Here is a 20,000-nt window from a genome sequence, read left to right on the forward strand (position 1 = left end):
GGTAACCAACTAGTAGACCATATTGTTTTATAGTAATATTAAAGAATTTTAACTTGACCCCGTCAGCTGATAATTGGCCAATAGGCCGCAGAGAATAAGAAATGAGGCCAAAATAAAATACACCCACGGGATACGGAGCACACGACTCAACATGCCAAGGCCTCATGCGGGTTGGTCCATTGGTGGCTTCGTGTTTCATCCCAACATGCAGTCGTCTATCACATTTACCGTCCTTTATCACACTTATTATCCTTTGCCACACTAAAGAGTCCTCTGTCACCTTAATTGTCCTTTGTGACAGTTACAGTCCCTTATCGCACCAAAGGTCCTTTAAGGTCGGACGCCTAGCGATAAACCATGGCGAAAAAACGCATGACATGCAAAGCAATTTTTTTTTAAAACTATTTTATTGACCGACAGAATCCTTATGAACAAATGAGTTCAATGTAAAAGGACCTTTACAGTCCCGTGTCCCACTTGCAGTCCTTTACCACGCTAACAAACTATCGGTCCAGTATAAAGTATTTACATCAGCCAAAAGGCCAATCTATGGCATTTTCCAATTGACGTTTCATTTTTCATTTATTTAGGCCTATTTAAAGGACAGTGCACATTAATCTACATTTCTGTAAATGTGCCAGTGTTAACCAGCAGGAAAATGTTCAACTACATGTTAAAGAATACACACAGCAACCGATAACAAAACCTATGACATGGTGCATGATTACGTGAAACAATGGTAATCTTGCTGGTGAAAAAGACTGATGGATTCAACACTCAACCTTTAGAGCCGAGTGAAGCTTAGGTTACGTCCTTTCAACAAGCTAGCACTCTTTTGGAGAAGGTATGTCTCCAATACTAAACTGTTGTGACTGTTACAACTGTACTTGTTATGAAAGGTGTTACGTATTTTAAGAACCGTACCAACCCACACATAGACCCTGGGAAGCAGGACCAAACATATAAGCTGTAAATACTATACATAGCCACAAGGGGAGCAGGACCTTACTGAAGGCTGCAATTACTATTCCATCCACAGAGGGCAGCACCACAGACAGGTGAGGGGGCCGAGGGTAATGCGTCACACCGGCTCCTCCCACTCCTTCCGGGCCATGCGGATCAGACCATAACAGTAAACACGAGCCAGAGGCTCGCCAGAATCTCTCGGCAGCCCATACGATAGGGTTATTATAGTTTTGGTCAGCTAGGAGACGCTCAGCACGTGGTAGACACACTTTCAACCTCCTTTTGCTCCATAGTATTAGTTTACCATACCGAAATACTTTACCAAATAAAGTAACTGTTAAAAGCTATCCTTTGGATTTCACCACTTTCCTTGAAGAATACTGCAATAAAGGCAACCGTTATTCAGGTACAGCAGTGCAAGTGAACATTGACTTGTAGCACCGGCTGCAAGCAAAGTGATCAATGCACATAACAGATCTCAGTCTTTTATCACATTTACCTCAACACGCACACAATTATTATATAATAGTAGTATTATTGTTGCTATTACAAGTCTCTCCTCCCCCAATCTCTCATCCTTCTCCTCCCGCCCTCTGTCTTCTCTCACCCTCTCCCCCCCCCAATTAAACTTGCAGAGAGAGAGAGAGAGAGAGAGAGAGAGAGAGAGAGAGAGAGAGAGAGAGAGAGAGAGAGAGAGAGAGAGAGAGGGAGAGAGAGAGAGAGAGAGAGAGAGAGAGAGAGGGAGAGAGAGAGAGAGAGAGGGAGGGAGAGAGAGAGAGGGAGAGAGAGAGAGAGAGAGAGAGAGAGAGAGAGAGAGAGAGAGAGAGAGAGAGAGAGAGAGAGAGAGAGAGAGAGAGAGAGAGAGAGAGTTGAGGAAGAAATGGTTGGATTGAACATTCATTCACCCGCGACTCCAGGCCGCCACGTCTCCCGTCGTGCCCCGGCCGCGGCACCCTGCGGCCGGGGCACCGTGACCTTGGGCAGCGCGACCACTCCCGCGTCTCCCGCGACTCCCACCGAGCCCCGTGAACGAATTAATGAATGGCCCGGGAACCACGGCACCGCGGCCCAGGCAACACGGACTCCACGAAAACAGATTGCACGCAGAGGCCTATATATTTTGTAGGCCTATTTGAAATGCAACACTCTTTTCGTGGAGACTACGCTCAGAGCAGCTGGAACTGAACAATAGGAAGGAGGAAAACGGGCTATGAAACAAAATTTGATATTTTTTTGTTCATCAGTGTTACACAGATCATGACGATAGCTAAGGGGAGTCTGGGCGTGTGCAGGACCGAAACGCGCTGTATTATCACTGTTCCACTGCGCATAGACAGTAAAAAGTAGCTGAGACGGTAGAGGGGTTAGAAACCAATAAATGAAAATAGGCTATTTATTTCAGGTAGTCTATTTTTTCACCCCCAAAAAAAGAAAAAAAAATTAAAATCTCCCCCCGTGATTCCAAAAATGGAATCACGTTCCCAGCGCCCCCCTACGTTGTGCGAACGCCCCCGTTGAGAAACCATGACCTAGACTATCGCTATATGAGGACCTCTACTATCTCTATATGATGACCTAGGCTATCTCTTTATGAGGACCTCTACTATCTCTATATGATGACCTCTACTATCTCTATATGATGAACTAGGCTATCTCTTTATGAGGACCTCTACCATCTCTATATGATGACCTCTCTCTTTATGAGGACCTCTACTATCGCTATATGATGATCCTGTCTCTCTATATTTCTATATGATGACCTCTACTATTTCTATTTGATGACCCTGTCTATCTATATCTCTATGTGATGACCTCTACTATCTCTATATGATGACCCTGTCTATCTATATCTCTATGTGATGAACTCTACTATCTCTATATGATGACCCTGTCTATCTATATCTCTATGTGATGACCTCTACTATCTCTATATGATGACCCAGTCTATCTATATCTCTGTTATGACCTCTACTATCTCTATATGATGACCCTGCCTATCTATATCTCTGTGATGACCTCTACTATCTCTGTATGATGACCCTGTCTATCTATATCTCTGTGATGACCTCTACTATCTCTATATGATGACCCTGTCTATCTATATCTCTATGTGATGACCTCTACTATCTCTATATGATGACCCTGTCTATCTATATCTCTTTGATGACCTCTACTATCTCTATATGATGACCCTGTCTTCTATATCTCTATGTGATGACCTCTACTATCTCTATATGATGACCCTGTCTATCTATATCTCTATGTCATGACCTCTACTATCTCTATATGATGACCCTGTCTATCTATATCTCTATGTGATGACCTCTACTATCTGATGACCCTGTCTATCTATATCTCTATGTGATGACCTCTACTATCTCTATATGATGACCCTGTCTATCTATATCTCTATGTGATGACCTCTACTATCTCTATATGATGACCCTGTCTATCTATATCTCTATGTGATGACCTCTGTCACCATGTCCTCCCAGTGCCTCGTGGCACATAGGGCCTTATGTGAATGATGTATGTGATGACCTACCCTTTCTGTTGCTCTCTCTCAGAGGGTTTGGCCAGCCATGTGCTCCTGCCCTCTAGCGGCTTCCTCCTATTGGACACTGAGCAGACTGACAGGAAGTGGGACCAATCAGACGGAGTTTCACTTCATATAACAGAGGAAGAGCCGGAGAACAGCACTGCACTGTCCTGTGGTTCTACTGCACCCTAGTACTATGTACCCTGTATGAATACTGTGTATGCATCCTAATAATGCACTGTGTATCTACCCTGTATGCATGCTGTATATGTACCCTAGTACTGTACTTTGTATGTACCCTATTACTGTGTATCCTAGTATTGTTCTGTGTACCCTGTATAAATACTGTGTATGTACCCTGTATTACAACTGTGTATGTATCCTGGATGAAAACTGTATGTACCCTATTCTGTCTTTTTATTTGTAGCATATTTTTTGGTTCTTACTAACATTCTCTTCTCCTCCTCCCCTCCATCTCTCCAGTACCCTGTCTCCTCCCCTCCTCCTCTCTCCTCTCCTCCTCCTATACCCTGTCTCCTCCACTCCTCCCCTCCTCCTCCTCCAGTATCCTGTCTCCTCCCCTCCTCTTCTCCAGGACTCCTTTCTCCTCCTTCTCTCCTCTCCTCCTCCAGTACCCCGTCTCCTCTTCTCCAGAACTCCTTTCTCCTCCTTCTCTCCTCTCCTCCAGTACCCCGCCTCTTCCCCTCGTCCTCCTCCTCAGGCTCAGACTGAAGATAGTGGTGGAGAAAAGAGACTTGAACAAACTCGGCCTTGCTACCATTGGAAAAATAAATCAAACTGTCAAATATGAGGTAAAATGTGGCAACGATTATTTCCCTGTCTTTGTGTGGGTGTAGGAATCTGTATTTATTTTGGTATACTTTATTTTGCATAATTTTTCCAGAAATGACACCATATATAATATAACACATCCCTGAAGGCAAACATTTCACATTTGTGACAAGTAGGGCTGGCCCGAATGCCATTTTTCAGGCTTTGAATACTCGTTGGTTTTTCCGAGCGAATATTCGAATACTCGTTCCAGAAAAAAACACCATCAAAAACATTAATAATCCCTACATACTCCCTGGAACCGATTTTGACAGTATCTGCATATTTTGTTGAAGATTGAATAGCTTTTGAACATTAATTAGTAGAGCTAAGTAGGTTGAAGTTCCTTAGTTTTTCCCTGTGAAAGCGAACAGCTGTTGCTCCGTTCCAAATCAGCTGTTCTCTGCCATGTCAGCCCTTACGGGAGCTTTTCAATTCATCCTGGAACGTGCATCTTTTCAGGGAATTTGTACAATAAATCCATAACAAATACTGAATATTGATTGTCTTATGTGTCCATATTATATCCATTATATTGACCGGGTATTCCCAAGACGCTCACGCTCTGCAGCAAGCCAGTCACAGTTGATTGGCGCGGCGCTGTACAGCGAACGTAAACAAACAACTAAGCTAAGGTTTTAAGTATTACTTTTCCTCCAGAGATCCCGCTAATGTTGTGTTATAAAGTAAAGGGAAACAAGATATCTATTCTTCCTCCACCTCTCTTGCTTCTCTGCTTAGTGTCGCTGACGCTTATAGATTGCCTCCCTCGCTCTGGTAACGTCACGTAGCCTACGTGAAAAATAAATAAATAACGAAGCTCCGAATACAGATTAAAGCTTTGAATACTAATTTTCCGAACGAGTATTCGAATATTCGAATAATTCAGGCCAGCCCTAGTGACAAGGGAACAAAACAAGTTGCTGATCTGAGGTGCTCCTACAATGTGACAGTTTGCCACGCCACCGTGACGATAAGCTACGCCTGCGTCCTTGTAAAGGCCGTATTATGCCTCACGCCTAGTCCATGTACGCATGTGCATGATGGAGGCCGTACCCTGCGTCCGTTTGGTGTGTCCTTTGTGCACGTCTCCCTGGCCTTTAGTGGATCATATAGGCACGGTGCAATACCAAGCATGAATCATGTTCTGAGAGATGGAAACAGGTAATGACGAAGTAGTGGTAGTAGTACAACGCCGGTGAATTTGGAAGATAGGCTCTGGTCGTATATGTCCAAAGCGGTAAGCCTACGTCCTTTACTAAACCCTTGACCTTGACTTCTATGAAAATTGTCGTGAAATCAAGGAAAGATGTGGAGAATTCACAAGGATTTAGAAAAAAGCACCGTGGTGCTTTGAAGAACCCGATGGCCCACTAGGCTACATAACTACAATGTTCCGAAAATGGAGTCCAAAATCTGCAACAGAGAGTCCCTCTGTGAGGCTGTGTTGCTGTGGTAGTACTAGTGTGTGGTGGTAGGGGGTGCTGCTGTCATCAGAGAGAGTCCCTCTGTGAGGCTGTGTTGCTGTGGTAGTACTAGTGTGTGGCGGTAGGGGGTGCTGCTGTCTTCAGAGAGAGTCCCTGTGTGAGGCTGCGTTGCTGTGGTAGTACTAGTGTGTGGCGGTAGGGGGTGCTGCTGTCATCAGAGAGAGTCCCTCTGTGAGGCTGTGTTGCTGTGGTAGTACTAGTGTGTGGCGGTAGGGGGTGCTGCTGTCATCAGAGAGAGTCCCTGTGTGAGGCTGTGTTGCTGTGGTAGTACTAGTGTGTGGCGGTAGGGGGTGCTGCTGTCATCAGAGAGTCCCTGTTTGAGGGTCCTTCTCCGGGGTAGTACTAGTGTGTGGTGGGGGGGGGGGTGTACTGCTGTGAATACCTTGTCCTGTGCATTCTTACTGTTGCTTCATGCAGGCTATATAAACGTGGACAACACAATGAAAATATTCCTATTATTAATATTATCCATTCATGTGGTCACATGACTGGATGCTCACCCCCCCCGTCCACTCATATGTATCAACATTCATCCAAACTGCTTTGCAGAGGTGGGAGGTTACTCTACCTACTGAGTTACACAGGGAATAGAACCCCTGACCCTGCAGCAGGACTAGTTAGGGAGAGGTTTATCCCCTAACATCTGTGTGACTGTGCCTTTCATTCATGATATAATTAACCTAACCTGGTAACTAAGAGGACCACAGTACTGTCACAAGATAAATCACTAAAACACACTCAGTATCGGTTGCTTTATTTATATCATAAAGAAGATGCAGAAGAGATTAGATGATTCATTCAGCGAGAGCAAGAAGATGACTTGTTAGTGCCATGGTAGCAAGAAGTACTATCCATTATGACAACCAGGAAATATGTCTTTAAAGAATGAGCCCATAGGGTGTTGGTACACAGATTACTTTAGCACCAGAGTTAGCATGTTGAGGTTCAGGTAGCAGGAAAGACTTTGCTAGCACATAGTAGATTCTGTAAATTCTCATCTTGGACTATAAGGCCTAAGTACTATCTTTATTCTGTGATCCAGCATGGATTGACTGATGTCATAAGCAATATTGAAATCACGAATGAAAAGTAAAGGCTTTTGAATCGTTAACATGGAGAGCGAAATTACCATTGTAAGGTTGTGTTTAAGCCTGTGTATCTAGTTTGGGAACACGGCAATTTCCCTTTGGAATTTCCCCAACTAGATGTTTGGCTCCAAGGCAATCCGCATTTGGAAATGGCTCAATTCCATGTTTATCTTTCAGCTCTGTTAAAGTTTTGGGCAATAGCTCAGGATTGTTGTTGTTACCGGCATTGTCACCAAAGTGTGCGTATGCAAACCATATTTTCTTAAATCTGTTAAAGCAGCAAAATGCTGTCCAGAGAGTTTGTGGAATATCGACCCGGTTGTTGAGTGTTTTAGCACTGGATTGACTAGCTCCAGCACCAGCCACATTAGATGCTGCAGGTTGGTTGGTTAGTGTGTCAACACTAATCGCTCCCGTCACAACAAATGCTTCAAGTTCGTTTTTTTCGTTGCAGCATAATTCATCCATCAGTGCTTTTACTTGTTCCTCCATTTTGCCCCAGCTCTGGCTGTTGAAAGTTTTCTCTTGTGGCACCACATTGGTCAGGGTGTATGTGGATACCTGATGAATCTCGTCACTTGCATGAGCATTTGGAAACAAATGCCCTCTATCATACTTGCCATTTTTTTTTTCAATTTTGTAGTCCTCATTGGAAGCCTGGTGTGTTGGAACCGCTTTTCTAAATTGTATCATGTTAATTTCATTACTGTTTATATTTTCAAGCTGCAAAGAAGAGAAAAATCAAGGTTTATTTAAGTTGCCTGCTCGAAATTCATTCTAGATAAATACCCAACGTAACATATTTGTCATTATCAACAACAGCTACTATTTTAGTCACATACTTAATTACCAGTTAACTTGTTACTATGATGTTAGTAACAAATTAAATATAAAATTACCTGTGGCTCCCCCATCCATGTGGGAGTTCTTGTGAGTGTCCCCCCTGTTTGTCCTTTGTATCTATATGCAGAAAACACTGGGATCTTATTTACTGTGTCATAGAGCGTCATGAACCTCCTGCAATCGCGATATGTCTGGCATATGGGCTTGTAGCGTGCCTCGATCACAATATCCCCCCCTTTCAACACTCCTGGTATTTCTGGTGGGGTTCCTCCCAGGAAGAATTGAGCACAGTCTCTGACTGATCTCACCACCTCAGTGGCTGTAGGACCCATGGACACGAGAAGCAGAATGACAAGAGCCAATGGACAGCCACCAGTCACTGATGACGTCATCACAGGCTGCAGATCTGCAGAGCAGGAAAACAGTGAACCAGATGAGTGGATGTCCAACTAACAGCAGGCAATATTTTTTATACATCATAATATATCACATTGATCTAAATTATAAATGTACAAAAAAAGATTTAAAAAAATGTTTTCGTGTAAATATACAAATTGTGAATTCACAAATATGCAGACACAGAATTTATTTATATAAATATATGTGAATAAATACAAATCATTATCTGATCCTTTATTTATCACTGGATTCGTGTGAGCGTTAAAATCATTGTGTGTAGTAGAAGTAAGTGAAACCAGGTCGACAGAGTTGGTGAAGAGTTAAAACTTACGCGATCCCAGAAGATATTTGGTGTAGGTTCTCTGAATGAAATGGTCCAAGAGTCGTCTCTGTTTCCTTCTGTCCTTTCAAATGGATAGTAGACCCACCAACTCTGCCACTGCAAAAGTAAAAAGGAGAGGATCTTCGGAGCTTTCGACGGAGCAGACCTAATATATCCACCTTATTCTGCCACGCCCCTTTTTAATATAGATATAAATGCATTTTATCATTGTGTTAACTAGACCATACAAATGCATATATACAGACACATATATATACTTATATAGATATCATTTTTATATCATACAATTATATATATTTATATTAATAGTAATTTATACATATGTTTAATAACATATATTGATATTTATATCTATATATATGTCTAGAGCTATGTAGATATAGATATATTATGCATGCATAATATTATGCATGTATTATGTGTTTAATCTTATGAGTGAGTGAAGGATTTGTTGTGAGGTTGTTAGCCAGAATGAGTTTTATAGATCAAAAGGCCACATAAAAGTAAAATGTCCGTATTTGGCAATGACAACCAAGAAGTACATAGAGAGAAACAATGAGACAGCATGATGTTATCCACATAGCTATATTGATGCTCTCTCTTTCCTCAACCTGTGTGTGTGTGTGTGTGTGTGTGTGTGTGTGTGTGTGTGTGTGTGTGTGTGTGTGTGTGTGTGTGTGTGTGTGTGTGTGTGTGTGTGTGTGTGTGTGTGTGTGTGTCTCTGTGTGTCTCTGTGTGTCTGTCTGTGTCTGTCTGTCTTTCTGTCTGTCTGTCTTTCTTTATTATACTAATTATAGGTGAACTTTTCTATAAAGCTTTTTTTTGTCATATTCAAATAACATTTTCAACACCGTAAAGTCGTCCAGAAATTGCTCAATATCCACGCATTATCATGAAATGAACTATAGTACGTTACTACGTTTGATGTTTCCATTATGTTTGTGTGTGTGTGAGTAAAGTTTTTTGTGTAACATTGTAATGAATTCTGGAGGTCAGAGGTGTAGATGCTATACGTGTCACTGTTGCTATGGAACCGAAAAAAGTTTTTTTTTCTTTTTTTGTCACCCCTATGTTAAATTCCTAAAGAGGGAGGCCGATTTTTTTTTAAAGGCCAGTTATTTCATGGGTCAAGGACACTATCCGGATTAAGTTCCCTTAGCCTTTGGAATTAAAATAGCCCCACATCATCACATACCCTTTGCCAGAGTTTGGCATGGTTTTATTTCAATTTGCCTAATAGTTGTTAGTTAGCCTGATGATTTCTCAATGCAAATCAAAATAGGCTAACTGAAATAAAACCATGGTGATGTGGGTCTATTTGAATTCCAAAGGCCTAAGTGACTTCATCAGGATGCAGTATCCTGGATCCAGGAAATAGCAGGCTTTTAAAAATAAAATTTGCCTGCCTCTATGGGAATTTAACATAGGGGTGTCTATACTTATGCACCCTGTATTTTATTGAAGAACATCTATTTATTTAAGTTACATTATTTATTCACAAAGAAAACTGGTGTCCTTATAGGTTGGATTTTTCCTCATTTGTTTAATTAAGGCATACAGATCAATTTCCAAAAGATAAATTGTTAATCCTTTTTTTAGTCCACTTTAGCATGGGTGCCTACATTTATGCCTATAGATATACGCAGTTTTGTCCTTTATCGTAAGAGTTTGTGAGTGATGCTGACTAGTTCCCTCTTGAAATAGAGGTGGTTAGCCACAATGAGCCTTGTAGAAACAAAAGTAAAATGTCCGTATTTGGCAATGACAATCAAGAAGTACATAGAGAAACGATGAGACAGCATGATGTTATCCACATAGCTATATTGATAACATCATGCTCTCTCATTCCTCAACCTGTAGGCCCTACATTTTGAGGAAGATGCAAGAAAAACACAGATGACTACATTCGCCCAACCAAGAAATAACTTTATAATATTTGTGTTTTAACTGCTGTAAGTTCTGTGGCTGTTTTTGGTTTTACTGTACATTTATACATATATATATATATATTTACTTCCATTAAATTCCAATACCTTCCATTATCATTTTCGGTAAATTGTCATTGTACCTAATTAAATTGAACAGTACAGGCGCAACTGGGTGTCATTAACCCAACTATACTTTCCCAAATTAGCTTGATAGATTTGTTTGGTTCTTTTTTTGACTTGGCACAATAGTATAGATGTGATGCTGTTTGAATCTGTGAGACTATCACTGTATTAAATCAACTATTACCCTTTTTATTCTTTAGAATGGACCCACAGTTGCAGTGTTTACTCGATTTGATGAGGCGCATCGCATCGCACCTCAACGATGTCTCCTCAGAGAACACACCCTGTCTTCTATCAGTTTAAAAGAGGGACCAGAGGGGTGGACCAACACACTTCATACTGCTGTGTGGAAACAGAGATGACTGTTGGACCATTTCATTCAGAGAACCCACCAAATATCAGCTTTCATTCCGTTTTTTAATGAACTCTACACTCTTCCACAACTATGCCTACAACTTTTAACATCGACACATATCCAGTGATGAGTAAAAGCAGATCAATACAGAATTGGATTACTTCACATCTGAAGTAAATGGTAAATTGCCTGTCTGCATCAGAATAAATATTTGCGAATTCACAAATAGTTTTTTTCCAGAAAACAACATTTTGTTCTGTGAATGAGATTGATTTGATTCAAATAATATTTTTCTGTCAGTGGGACATCCACTCATCAGGTTCACTGTTTTCCTGCTCTGCAGATCCGCAGCCTGTGATGATGTCATCAGTGACTGGTGGCTGTCCATTGGCTCTTGTCATTCTGCTTCTCGTGTCCATGGATCCTACAGCCACTGAGAAGGTGACATCAGTCAGTGTTGATTAAGGACAAGATTTATGACCAACAAGGTCAGGCGGTTCATGACGCTCTATGACACACATAAGAAGATCCCGGTGTTTTCTCCGTATAAATACACAGGACACATAGCAGCTGAAAGATCAGACAACTGGAAGATTGAGCCTCAGGTATTTCAATATTTTATTTGTAACTAGGAAACAGACATACAACCTTGTAAGTTAACTGTTAATATTTGGTATAAAGTATCTGACTAATATAATAGCTTTGGTTGTCAATGACAACAGCATTATGTTACTTTAGGTATTTAAATAATGGAAAGACTTAAGAGCAGGCAACCTGAATCAATTTTCTAATAATAAAGTAACCTGAGTAAAATGTCCCTCTTCTTTGCGGCTTGAAAACAAACAAAGTTAGGTGAACATGAGAAAGGATGATAGTACCCAAGACCACCAGGCTTCAATTCAGGAGTACGAAAACATAGCGCCGTATAATAGAGGCCATTTGTTTCCAAAGGGTCATGCAAACAACATGGATGATCAGATCTCCACATTCACCCTGACCAATGCTGTGCCGCAAGGTATAACATTCAACAGCGGGAGCTGTATGGAGTCAGTTTCCTGCCATAATTCAAACCTGAAAAAAAAAGTTTCACAGACTTGTAAGTCTGGGTTTGAAAACTCAACACCTTGTAAAAAAGGTTTTGCAACACTGAAAAAAGAGATTATAACCTGAAAAAAAATAAAACTAAAATTCAAACATCTGTAAACATGATTTTGTGTTCTATTTTATCTTCTTCATCATTTTCAGCAACACATTTTCAAAGTTCAAACAATTTCACCACCGCATTTGCAGAGTTTCAAATCTGGCACTGTTCTACCGGTGTATTTCATTGTTGCCCGGTTTTGAAACCTTGTAAATGGGATTCTGCAAACAGGTGTTCATACATTGAGAAATACGTTTTGAAAGGTTGAATATTTAGTTTTAAAAACTTGTAAAGGTGTACGTTTACGACATTGCAACGTATTTTTTCAGAACTGACTTTTCAGCACTGACTATTCAGAGTTTTGAGCGCAAGCTTTGAGTCACGTGAATATTGGCAGTGTTCTGACGCCACTCGTTTTGAAACTCCTGACAGTCGAATCTGAAAACGTTCCTGGGGCGGGACCATTTAGCTCTAAACCTATTGGTTGTTCTCGGCTGACGTACATTCCAATCACATGTGCCGTTCACCGGGCTGTTCGTGATTGACAGTGCTCTGCCGATGACACGAATAACAACGGGTTGATTTCGCGGTTGATTTTGATTTCCATTTTCTGGAACCAGAGTCTCATCTCCATAGGACGCGACTAGCAAGGACGCGTCCTAGCAAGGCTGCAGCCTTCACTTTGGGAAACAGCCATGGTTCCAGAAAATGGAAATCAAAATCAACCGCGAAAGTCGCTTGTTATTTGTGTCATCAGCAGAGCACTGTCAATCACGCACAGCCCGGTGAACGGCACATGTGATTGGAATGTACGTCAGCCGAGAGCAACCAATAGGTTTAGAGCTAAATGGTCCCGCCCCCAGGAACGTTTTCAGATTCGACTGTCAGGAGTTTCAAAACGATAGTTATGTTATTATAACTCTAGTTCTATGATTGTAGGCGTAGCCGTCTAGGCTTCGCCTTATGGGCTTGTCCCGTGCGCGCGCCCGCGCGCGCTGAAAATTCAAACTATGCACCTATCAGCGTGGGCACCGCCCACATTTCCCACGGTATCGTGTCTATATAACGCGGTGTATACCGTCGCTCATCCTCCACGCTTTTCTTTCAGCATTTGGAGGGTACAGCAGGTGGGAAACTAGACGGCTACGCCTACAATCATAGAACTAGAGTTATAATAACATAACTATCGTTCTATTTCATGTAGGCTACGCCGTCTAGGCTTCGCCTTATGGGCTAAGGTGAAGCTGCGAGCGGAGCCCGATCAATGTACTCCTGCTGGACCCCAGTCAAAACGACCTAAGTCACCAGAGCACATTAAGACTCAAAAAGCCAAGGAAGTGTAAAACACAACAGCTTTATAAAAACTAATTCCTCCTAGATCAAGCAAGGCAATGATCAAGGGAGAAAAAAGTGAGTCTGTAAAGACTCCGGCTCTATTCCGTGCTTCATGGAACCCATGAAAAGGAAAAGAAAAACCAGAGCAACACGGTTTCCATTAGGTCCGCTACCACCGGGGGCGGAGCTACGGAATTCGGCTCTTCAATAATGGGACTCTCTCGGCCGTTTCTTATTTGAAGAAAACGGCGGGAGTGCCTCACTGGTAAACAAAACCACCAGACAATTGGCGAGCCAATAGAAAACCCCCTAGCCTTGTTTTTCATTTGAAAAAAGGTGGGAGAGTAAGAGACTGGTAATCAAGACCAACTCGCCAGCCGGCGAGAGGAAATCCAACCACGCCGCTTTAAAGAACATGTCTATATTCTTAAGCCGTAAAAGGGGTCCCGGACTCTAGCACAGAGTTGCCGAGTGAGCCCCTGGACATGTCTAACATGTAAAAACGGACAAAGGGGCCGGGGGAAGACCAAGACGCAGCCGCGCAGATGTCTTCCACCGAAACGCCCTTGAGTAGAGCCGTTGAAGCGGCCACGCTCCGTGTGGAGTGAGCTTTAACGCCCAACGGTGGCGCCAAGCCCTGCCGAGAGTAGGCTAGGCAAACACCCTCACATACCCAGCGAGAAAACCGCTGCTTAGAGAGAGCGCGGCCCCTGCTAGCGTCGCTATAACACACAAACAACTGTTGTGTGGAGCGGAACGCTGCCGAGCGATTCACGTACATAGCCAACGCCCGAACCGGGCACAGGAGATGCAACTCCGCCTCCGCCTCACCAGAATGAGGCGGGGGGTGAAAAGCCTTAAGCACAATATCCCTCGACCGAAAAGAACTATTAATGTTCTTCGGGAGGAACGCAGGATTAGGTCTGAGCAACGCGAAGGAGCTGTCCTCGTTTAGCAACAAGCAACTCGGGCTGACAGACAGAGCGGTTAGCTCACCGGCCCGCTTGGCAGAAACCAAGGCCAACAAGAGCGCCGTCTTGAATGACAGGGCATCCAAAGGGGCCTGGGAGAGAGGCTCGAAAGGATCCCTGGACAATCCGCGCAACACGGTGGGGAGATCCCAGCGTGGTGTAAGCACGCGTGAAACAGGCCTAACCCGTCTAGCCCCACGCAAGAATCTCTTGACCAGTGGATGGCTGAAGATCGGTCCACCATCACAGCCTGCATGGCCAGCCGAAGCGGCTGCCGCATAGACCTTGATAGTGGAGAAGGCCAAACCTTTTTCCAATAAGTTTTGCAGAAACGAAAGCACGCTTCCCACCTCGCATTGAGATGGGACAGCGTGGTTCGTCTCACACCAATTAGAGAAGGCGCACCACTTCGCCGCATAGAGGGAAGAAGTAGAAGGCGCACGAGCACTCTGAATAGTGTTGATAACCGTCTCAGGCAAACCTTTGCCCTGCAGGATCAACCTCTCAGGAGCCAAACCAACAGCCGTCCCGAGACATCGGGCGGGTGGTGCACCGTCCCGTGGGCCTGTGAAAGCGCATCCGGCCTGAATGGTACTGGCCAAGGCGCCGACCGCGAGAGCGCGGCAAGCTCTGGAAACCACAGAGCTGCACGGTTCTCCGGGGCCACTAATATCAGGGACAGTCTCTCCTGTCTGACCCGTTCCAGAAGAGGAAGGATCAGCTGGAGCGGGGGAAACGCATACAAGAGAGTCCGCGGCCAAGGTGTGTGTGCCAACGCATCTACCCCCAACGGGGGAAGATCCCGAGGGCTGAGGGAGAACCACCACCTGCAGTGCGTGTTCTCCCGGGACGCGAAGAGGTCCACCTGCGCTGTCCCGAACCTCTGCCAGATCAGTCTGACAATGTCGGGATGTAACCGCCACTCGTCTCGGCGGGGACCGCCTCGAGACATGAGGTCCGCCCCAAAGTTCTGGGCGCCCGCGATATGCAGGGCTCTCAGACTGCGGAGATACTGATGAGCCCAAAGCCAGAGCTCGACCGCCTTTCGGTGGAGAGCAGGGGAGCGGACTCCCCCCTGTCTGTTGATGTACGCCGCCGCCGACACGCTGTCTGTCCTGATCAGAACGTGGCGGCCGCGCACCAGGTGAAAGAAATGCAACAGCACTTTCCTCACAGCGTCGAGCTCCAACACATTTATGTGTGCTGTAGGGGGCGTGCGCCACTCGTCTCCGACCGAGTGAGAGAGGCACGTTCCTCCCCAACCCGTCAACGAGGCGTCCGTGAAGACCACTACGTAGGACGCCACCCTGCCCAGTGGAACACCCTTGAGAAGGGCGGAGGGTCCTTTCCAATATTCCAGGTCTGGCGACACCGAACGGGGGACGAGGAGCACCCTGAGCTTGTGTCGCCTGGGGTCCAACCGTTGGCGAGCAAACCACCGCTGGAGTCTGCGCATAAAAAGCAGACCCAGGGGGACCACGGAGTGGGCAGCTGCCATCAGCCCCAACAGGCGCATGGTGGACAGTGCGGTCACGTTTCTGCGAACGTGAAAACGGGAGAGCGCCGACAGGATGGCGTCTCGCCGAGGAGGCGAAAGCATCGCAGTCATGGTGGCTGAGTCTAGGCAAAGCCCCAAGTAGACTGTCTGCCGGCTGGGGAGCGGGGAGCTCTTCTCCCAGTTGATGGCAAAACCCAGGAAGGAGAGATGGTTTATCACCAACATGGTGTCCCTTCTCGCGGTCTCTTCTGAGTTGCTCAGAATAAGCAGATCGTCTAGGTAGAAGAGAATCCTCTTTCCCTGACGTCTGAGCGGTTCCAACGCCGTCTCCACACACTTCGAGAAGGTGCGCGGCGCCAGGGAATAGCCGAACGGCAGACACTGGTACTCGTACGCCATCCCCATAAAGGCAAAGCGGAGAAACTTCCTGTGCGCCTGCCGAACAGGGACGTGGAAGTAAGCATCCTTGAGATCCAGGGATGTGAACCAATCGTCCTCTCTCACACACCGGAACAATGCTCCGACCGTGAGCATTCTGAACTTCCTCGTGGCAACGAATCTGTTGAACACGCGAAGATCCAGAATAGGTCTCATTTCCCCTGACTTCTTGGAAACCAGGAAGTAGCGGGAATAAAAACCTAGGTGAGACTCGTGGGGGGGAACGACAGTGATGGCCCCCTTTACCAAGAGACGTGCCACCTCTGCTGCCAGAGCCGTGCTCGCAGCCGGGTCCCGTAGCGTGGTCTCCACCAACCCCATAAAGGGTGGGGGACGACGCTTGAACTGTATGGGATGGCCCCATCTCAACGTGGTGTCCAACCACGATGGCAGAACGCACCGCTCTTGCCAACACGCATAGCGGTTGGAGAGAGGGCGAGCCGACAGCTGAGGAAGACCGTCCAGGAATAACCCGTATTCCTCTGCCCCTACCGCCTTCACACTGCGTGTGGACCAAGGGGGGCTTCCCACGAAAGGGAGGAGGCTCAGCGAGGAGGCTCAGCGACGTACCACAACTAGCAGTTGTAAAAACAACGAGCTGTCTAGACGTCGCGCTCGTGCCCGCTGAACAGGGAGCGAGCCGTCCGGCCGCAGCACCTGTGCGCATGCGCTGTCCGCAGGCTGTAGCCACAGCGCGCGGACCCATCTCCTCACCTATAATGTGGGGAACCAGGAGACCGTGCAACGAGTCTCTGATCCGTCCACGAGGCTCCAAGGGACGCCGCTTCTTAGAAGCAGGTGAACCAGAGGCCATGTGAACACGCCGTCCGACCGCCACCCTACAGCCACCGGGCTGAGAGGGGGAAAGAGGCAACATGGAGGAGCGCACCACAAGCGTAGGGCGCAGGTGGCCTGGGGAATATCGCTCTTTAGGTACCATGTACTGCCGTTCGGGCCGAACGGTCTTTACTCTTTTCTTTAATAGGGAAAGAAAAAGTAGGAGCAAGCGTCCGGAACTTCCCGGTCCGTGGCGCTGCTGCTCTCCCCGTGCGCGGCGGCTGCGGCTGCTGCACCGGGGCTGGAGTCGGAGGCGGCCCCATGGAACGCTGGGACCGGCCTAGACCCCGCTTCCTCTCAGCCTGCTGGCGGGAGGAGCCCGTGAGAATCGTCCCGAACCGGGAACGATCCTCACGGACTGACTGCTGGTGCGCGAGCACCTCGGAGAACCTGGGACCAAATAGGCCATCCGGCGCTAGTGGACCCTGGACGAGGCTGGCCCGCTCTCGTTCCGGCACCGCAGTGTGGGAGAGCCATATGACCCTTTGAATCATGGTAGCCCACGCCATATGCTGGCCGGCCGAAACGGCTATCGGCTGGCATAACTGGAGGATGGCGCTGGAAAAGCGGGAAACCGCCAGCCATCTCGCGGCTTCCTCCGGGCCGTAGGCCTCCCTGTCAGCCGACAAGGAGACCATGGCAGAGGAGAGCAGGGCGATGTTGTTGACCGCCGCCGCGGATTGAGAGGCACAAACGAACACCCTGTCCGTTAGGCCGACAATCTGCTTCTGGAGGCGGTCGGGGGGCAGCGGCTTTTCGTTAAGGAGCCATCCGGCGCCCGGACAGAGAAGCGCTGCCAGGGGAGGCTCCAGACGAGGGATCCCCCTCGCCTGAGCATCGGCCGACCCCTCCACGTTGGTGAAATCCGTGTAGGATCTTACCGGAGCCTTCAGGGTCGAAGGGTCCTCACCGGCAGCAATAAACAAGTGCTGCAAAGGCGGGAACAAGGGGCACTGGGTAACCCGCCGGGAAAAAGATGGGGTGCGAAAGCACTCGCCCTGCATATCGTCAGATACGGGGGCGAGAGGCGGGGCCGGCATGGGAATCCCTTTGATGGCCGCCGCCTCACCCATGATCTCCCGGAAGAGATCGGTCATCCGGCGCGGACCCTCGTGTTGTATGACGGTGGCGGTTGTAACCCGAGAGCGGGAAAAACCGGACGCCGAGTCGCCGTCCAGGGAGGCGTCGATGATGCCATCGTCGACGTCAGGTCCGAATAGGTCGATGGCGTCAGCCATTTCCACCGCAGGGGAAAAGAAGAGATGCCTGGAGAGGATCCCCTCTTCAGGCAGCTCCCGGCAGGCGACACAGGAGACGGGGGCCGCCATAGCAGCCGCGGCGTGGTCGGCGCCGAGGCACCAAAAGCACGCCAAGTGCCCGTCACCCGGTGCCAGGGAGGCGGGACAGGAGGCGCATAGGAGTCCTGAAAAGGACCTAGCTCTAGGAGCGCTCTCAGGTGGCCCTGAAAAGGGCCGTTTGTCCGCGGCCTCGCCCGAGCCGCTGCCACCGGCTTGGGAGATCCGTGTTGAAGTTCTCATCTTCTTAATAGTAGTTCTCAATTTCTCGCTGATAAGCACAAGTGCTGAAAGAAAAGGGAGGATGAGCGACGGTATACACCGCGTTATATAGACACGATACCGTGGGAAATGTGGGCGGTGCCCACGCTGATAGGTGCATAGTTTGAATTTTCAGCGCGCGCGGGCGCGCGCACGGGACAAGCCCATAAGGCGAAGCCTAGACGGCGTAGCCTACATGAAATAGAACGAGTGGCGTCAGAACACTGCCAATATTCACGTGACTCAAAGCTTGCGCCTGTGTGGTCAAATCTCTGAAAAGTCGGTGCTGAAAAGTCAGTTCTGAAAAAATACGTTGCAATGTCGTAAACGTACACCTTTACAAGTTTTTAAAACTAAATATTCAACCTTTCAAAACGTATTTCTCAATGTATGAACACCTGTTTGCAGAATCCCATTTACAAGGTTTCAAAACCGGGCAACAATGAAATACACTGTTAGAACAGTGGCAGATTTGAAACTCTGCAAATGCGCTGGTGAAATTGTTTGAACTTTGAAAATGTGTTGGTGAAAATGATGAAGAAGATAAAATAGAACACAAAATCATGTTTACAGATGTTTGAATTTTAGTTTCATTTTTTTTCAGGTTATAATCTCCTTTTTCAGTGTTGCAAAACCTTTATTACAAGGTGTTGAGTTTTCAAACCCAGACTTACAAGCCTTTGAAACTTTTTTTTTCAGGTTTGAATTATGGCAGGAAACTGACTCCATAGAGCTGGAACAGAATGGAGACATGCATCAAATGTGTGATGGATGACTACTGTTTCAACCAAAATGACGTGAATCATGTGTTGTGACTGGAGCCAGTAACCCAGTAAAAACAAGAATCTCTACAACAAGATCAATGAACACGAGGTCAATATACCGAAAACTCTCTGGACAGCATTTTGCTGCTATAGCAGGGATAGAAATGAATGGTTAGCAAGTGCAGACTGGGGTGACAATGTTGAAGAAAAAACTAAGAATGTTTAGAACAGAATAATTAATATTTGAATCTTTCCTGCTGCCGTCCACATCGTCTGTTTGATATAAATAAAACTGTAAAAAATCGCTTTACAGTACCGTGGTCCTCTTAGTTAGCAGGTACGGTGATTTATTTAACACAGATGTTAGGAGATAAACCTCCCTTTAAATATCTCTGCTGTAGGGTTACGCTTAAAGGGGACCTATTATGCTTTTTCGACTTTTATGACCTATAAACGTTGTTATAATGATTGATAGTCATGTTTAACCATACTAAAGTGTCAAATAATGACGTACATGCATTTCGACGTATTCCTTGCTGACAGTCTGGGGTGGCTGTG

The 20,000-nt window shown here is 46.2% G+C and overlaps 2 protein-coding genes across 14 annotated transcripts in view; both read right to left on the reverse strand.

Annotated features, from left to right (window-relative positions):
- Positions 1-20,000, reverse strand: part of LOC115529308 (coiled-coil domain-containing protein 171) — a 51,520-nt gene that overhangs the window by 19,905 nt on the left and 11,615 nt on the right. For 3 of the 13 annotated variants that reach the window (XM_030337918.1, XM_030337916.1, XM_030337917.1), the window contains exon 22: positions 11,508-11,939. The exons of 6 other annotated variants lie outside the window; for them this stretch is intronic. In XM_030337918.1, the coding sequence (XP_030193778.1) occupies positions 11,797-11,939 (143 nt within the window). In that variant the 3' untranslated portion in view covers positions 11,508-11,796. Of the gene's footprint in view, positions 1-10,945; positions 11,336-11,507; positions 11,940-20,000 lie in introns of those variants that run through there. 4 more of the 13 variants (XM_030337919.1, XM_030337923.1, XM_030337925.1 and 1 more) reach the window with 3 other exon arrangements.
- LOC115529309 (endonuclease domain-containing 1 protein) lies at positions 6,561-8,629 on the reverse strand. The gene is made up of 3 exons (XM_030337930.1): positions 8,485-8,629; positions 7,811-8,160; positions 6,561-7,634 (listed from the first exon to the last, which is right to left on the reverse strand). The coding sequence occupies exons 2-3, from the start codon at positions 8,144-8,146 to the stop codon at positions 6,969-6,971; spliced, it is 1,002 nt and encodes a 333-aa protein (XP_030193790.1). The 5' UTR covers positions 8,147-8,160; positions 8,485-8,629; the 3' UTR covers positions 6,561-6,968.

The sequence above is a fragment of the Gadus morhua genome, chromosome 17, assembly GCF_902167405.1.
Source record: "Gadus morhua chromosome 17, gadMor3.0, whole genome shotgun sequence".
Classification (NCBI taxonomy): domain Eukaryota; kingdom Metazoa; phylum Chordata; class Actinopteri; order Gadiformes; family Gadidae; genus Gadus; species Gadus morhua.

What these genes read in the sequence shown, in the direction of transcription:
- LOC115529309 (XM_030337930.1), bottom strand. Translation starts at nt 8,146, where the DNA reads ATGACGTCATCAGTGACTGGTGGCTGTCCATTGGCTCTTGTCATTCTG. An exon ending in CATGGATGGGGGAGCCACAG is followed by an intron (nt 7,635 to 7,810) that starts GTAATTTTATAT and finishes TCTTCTTTGCAG; the next exon opens with CTTGAAAATATAAACAGTAA.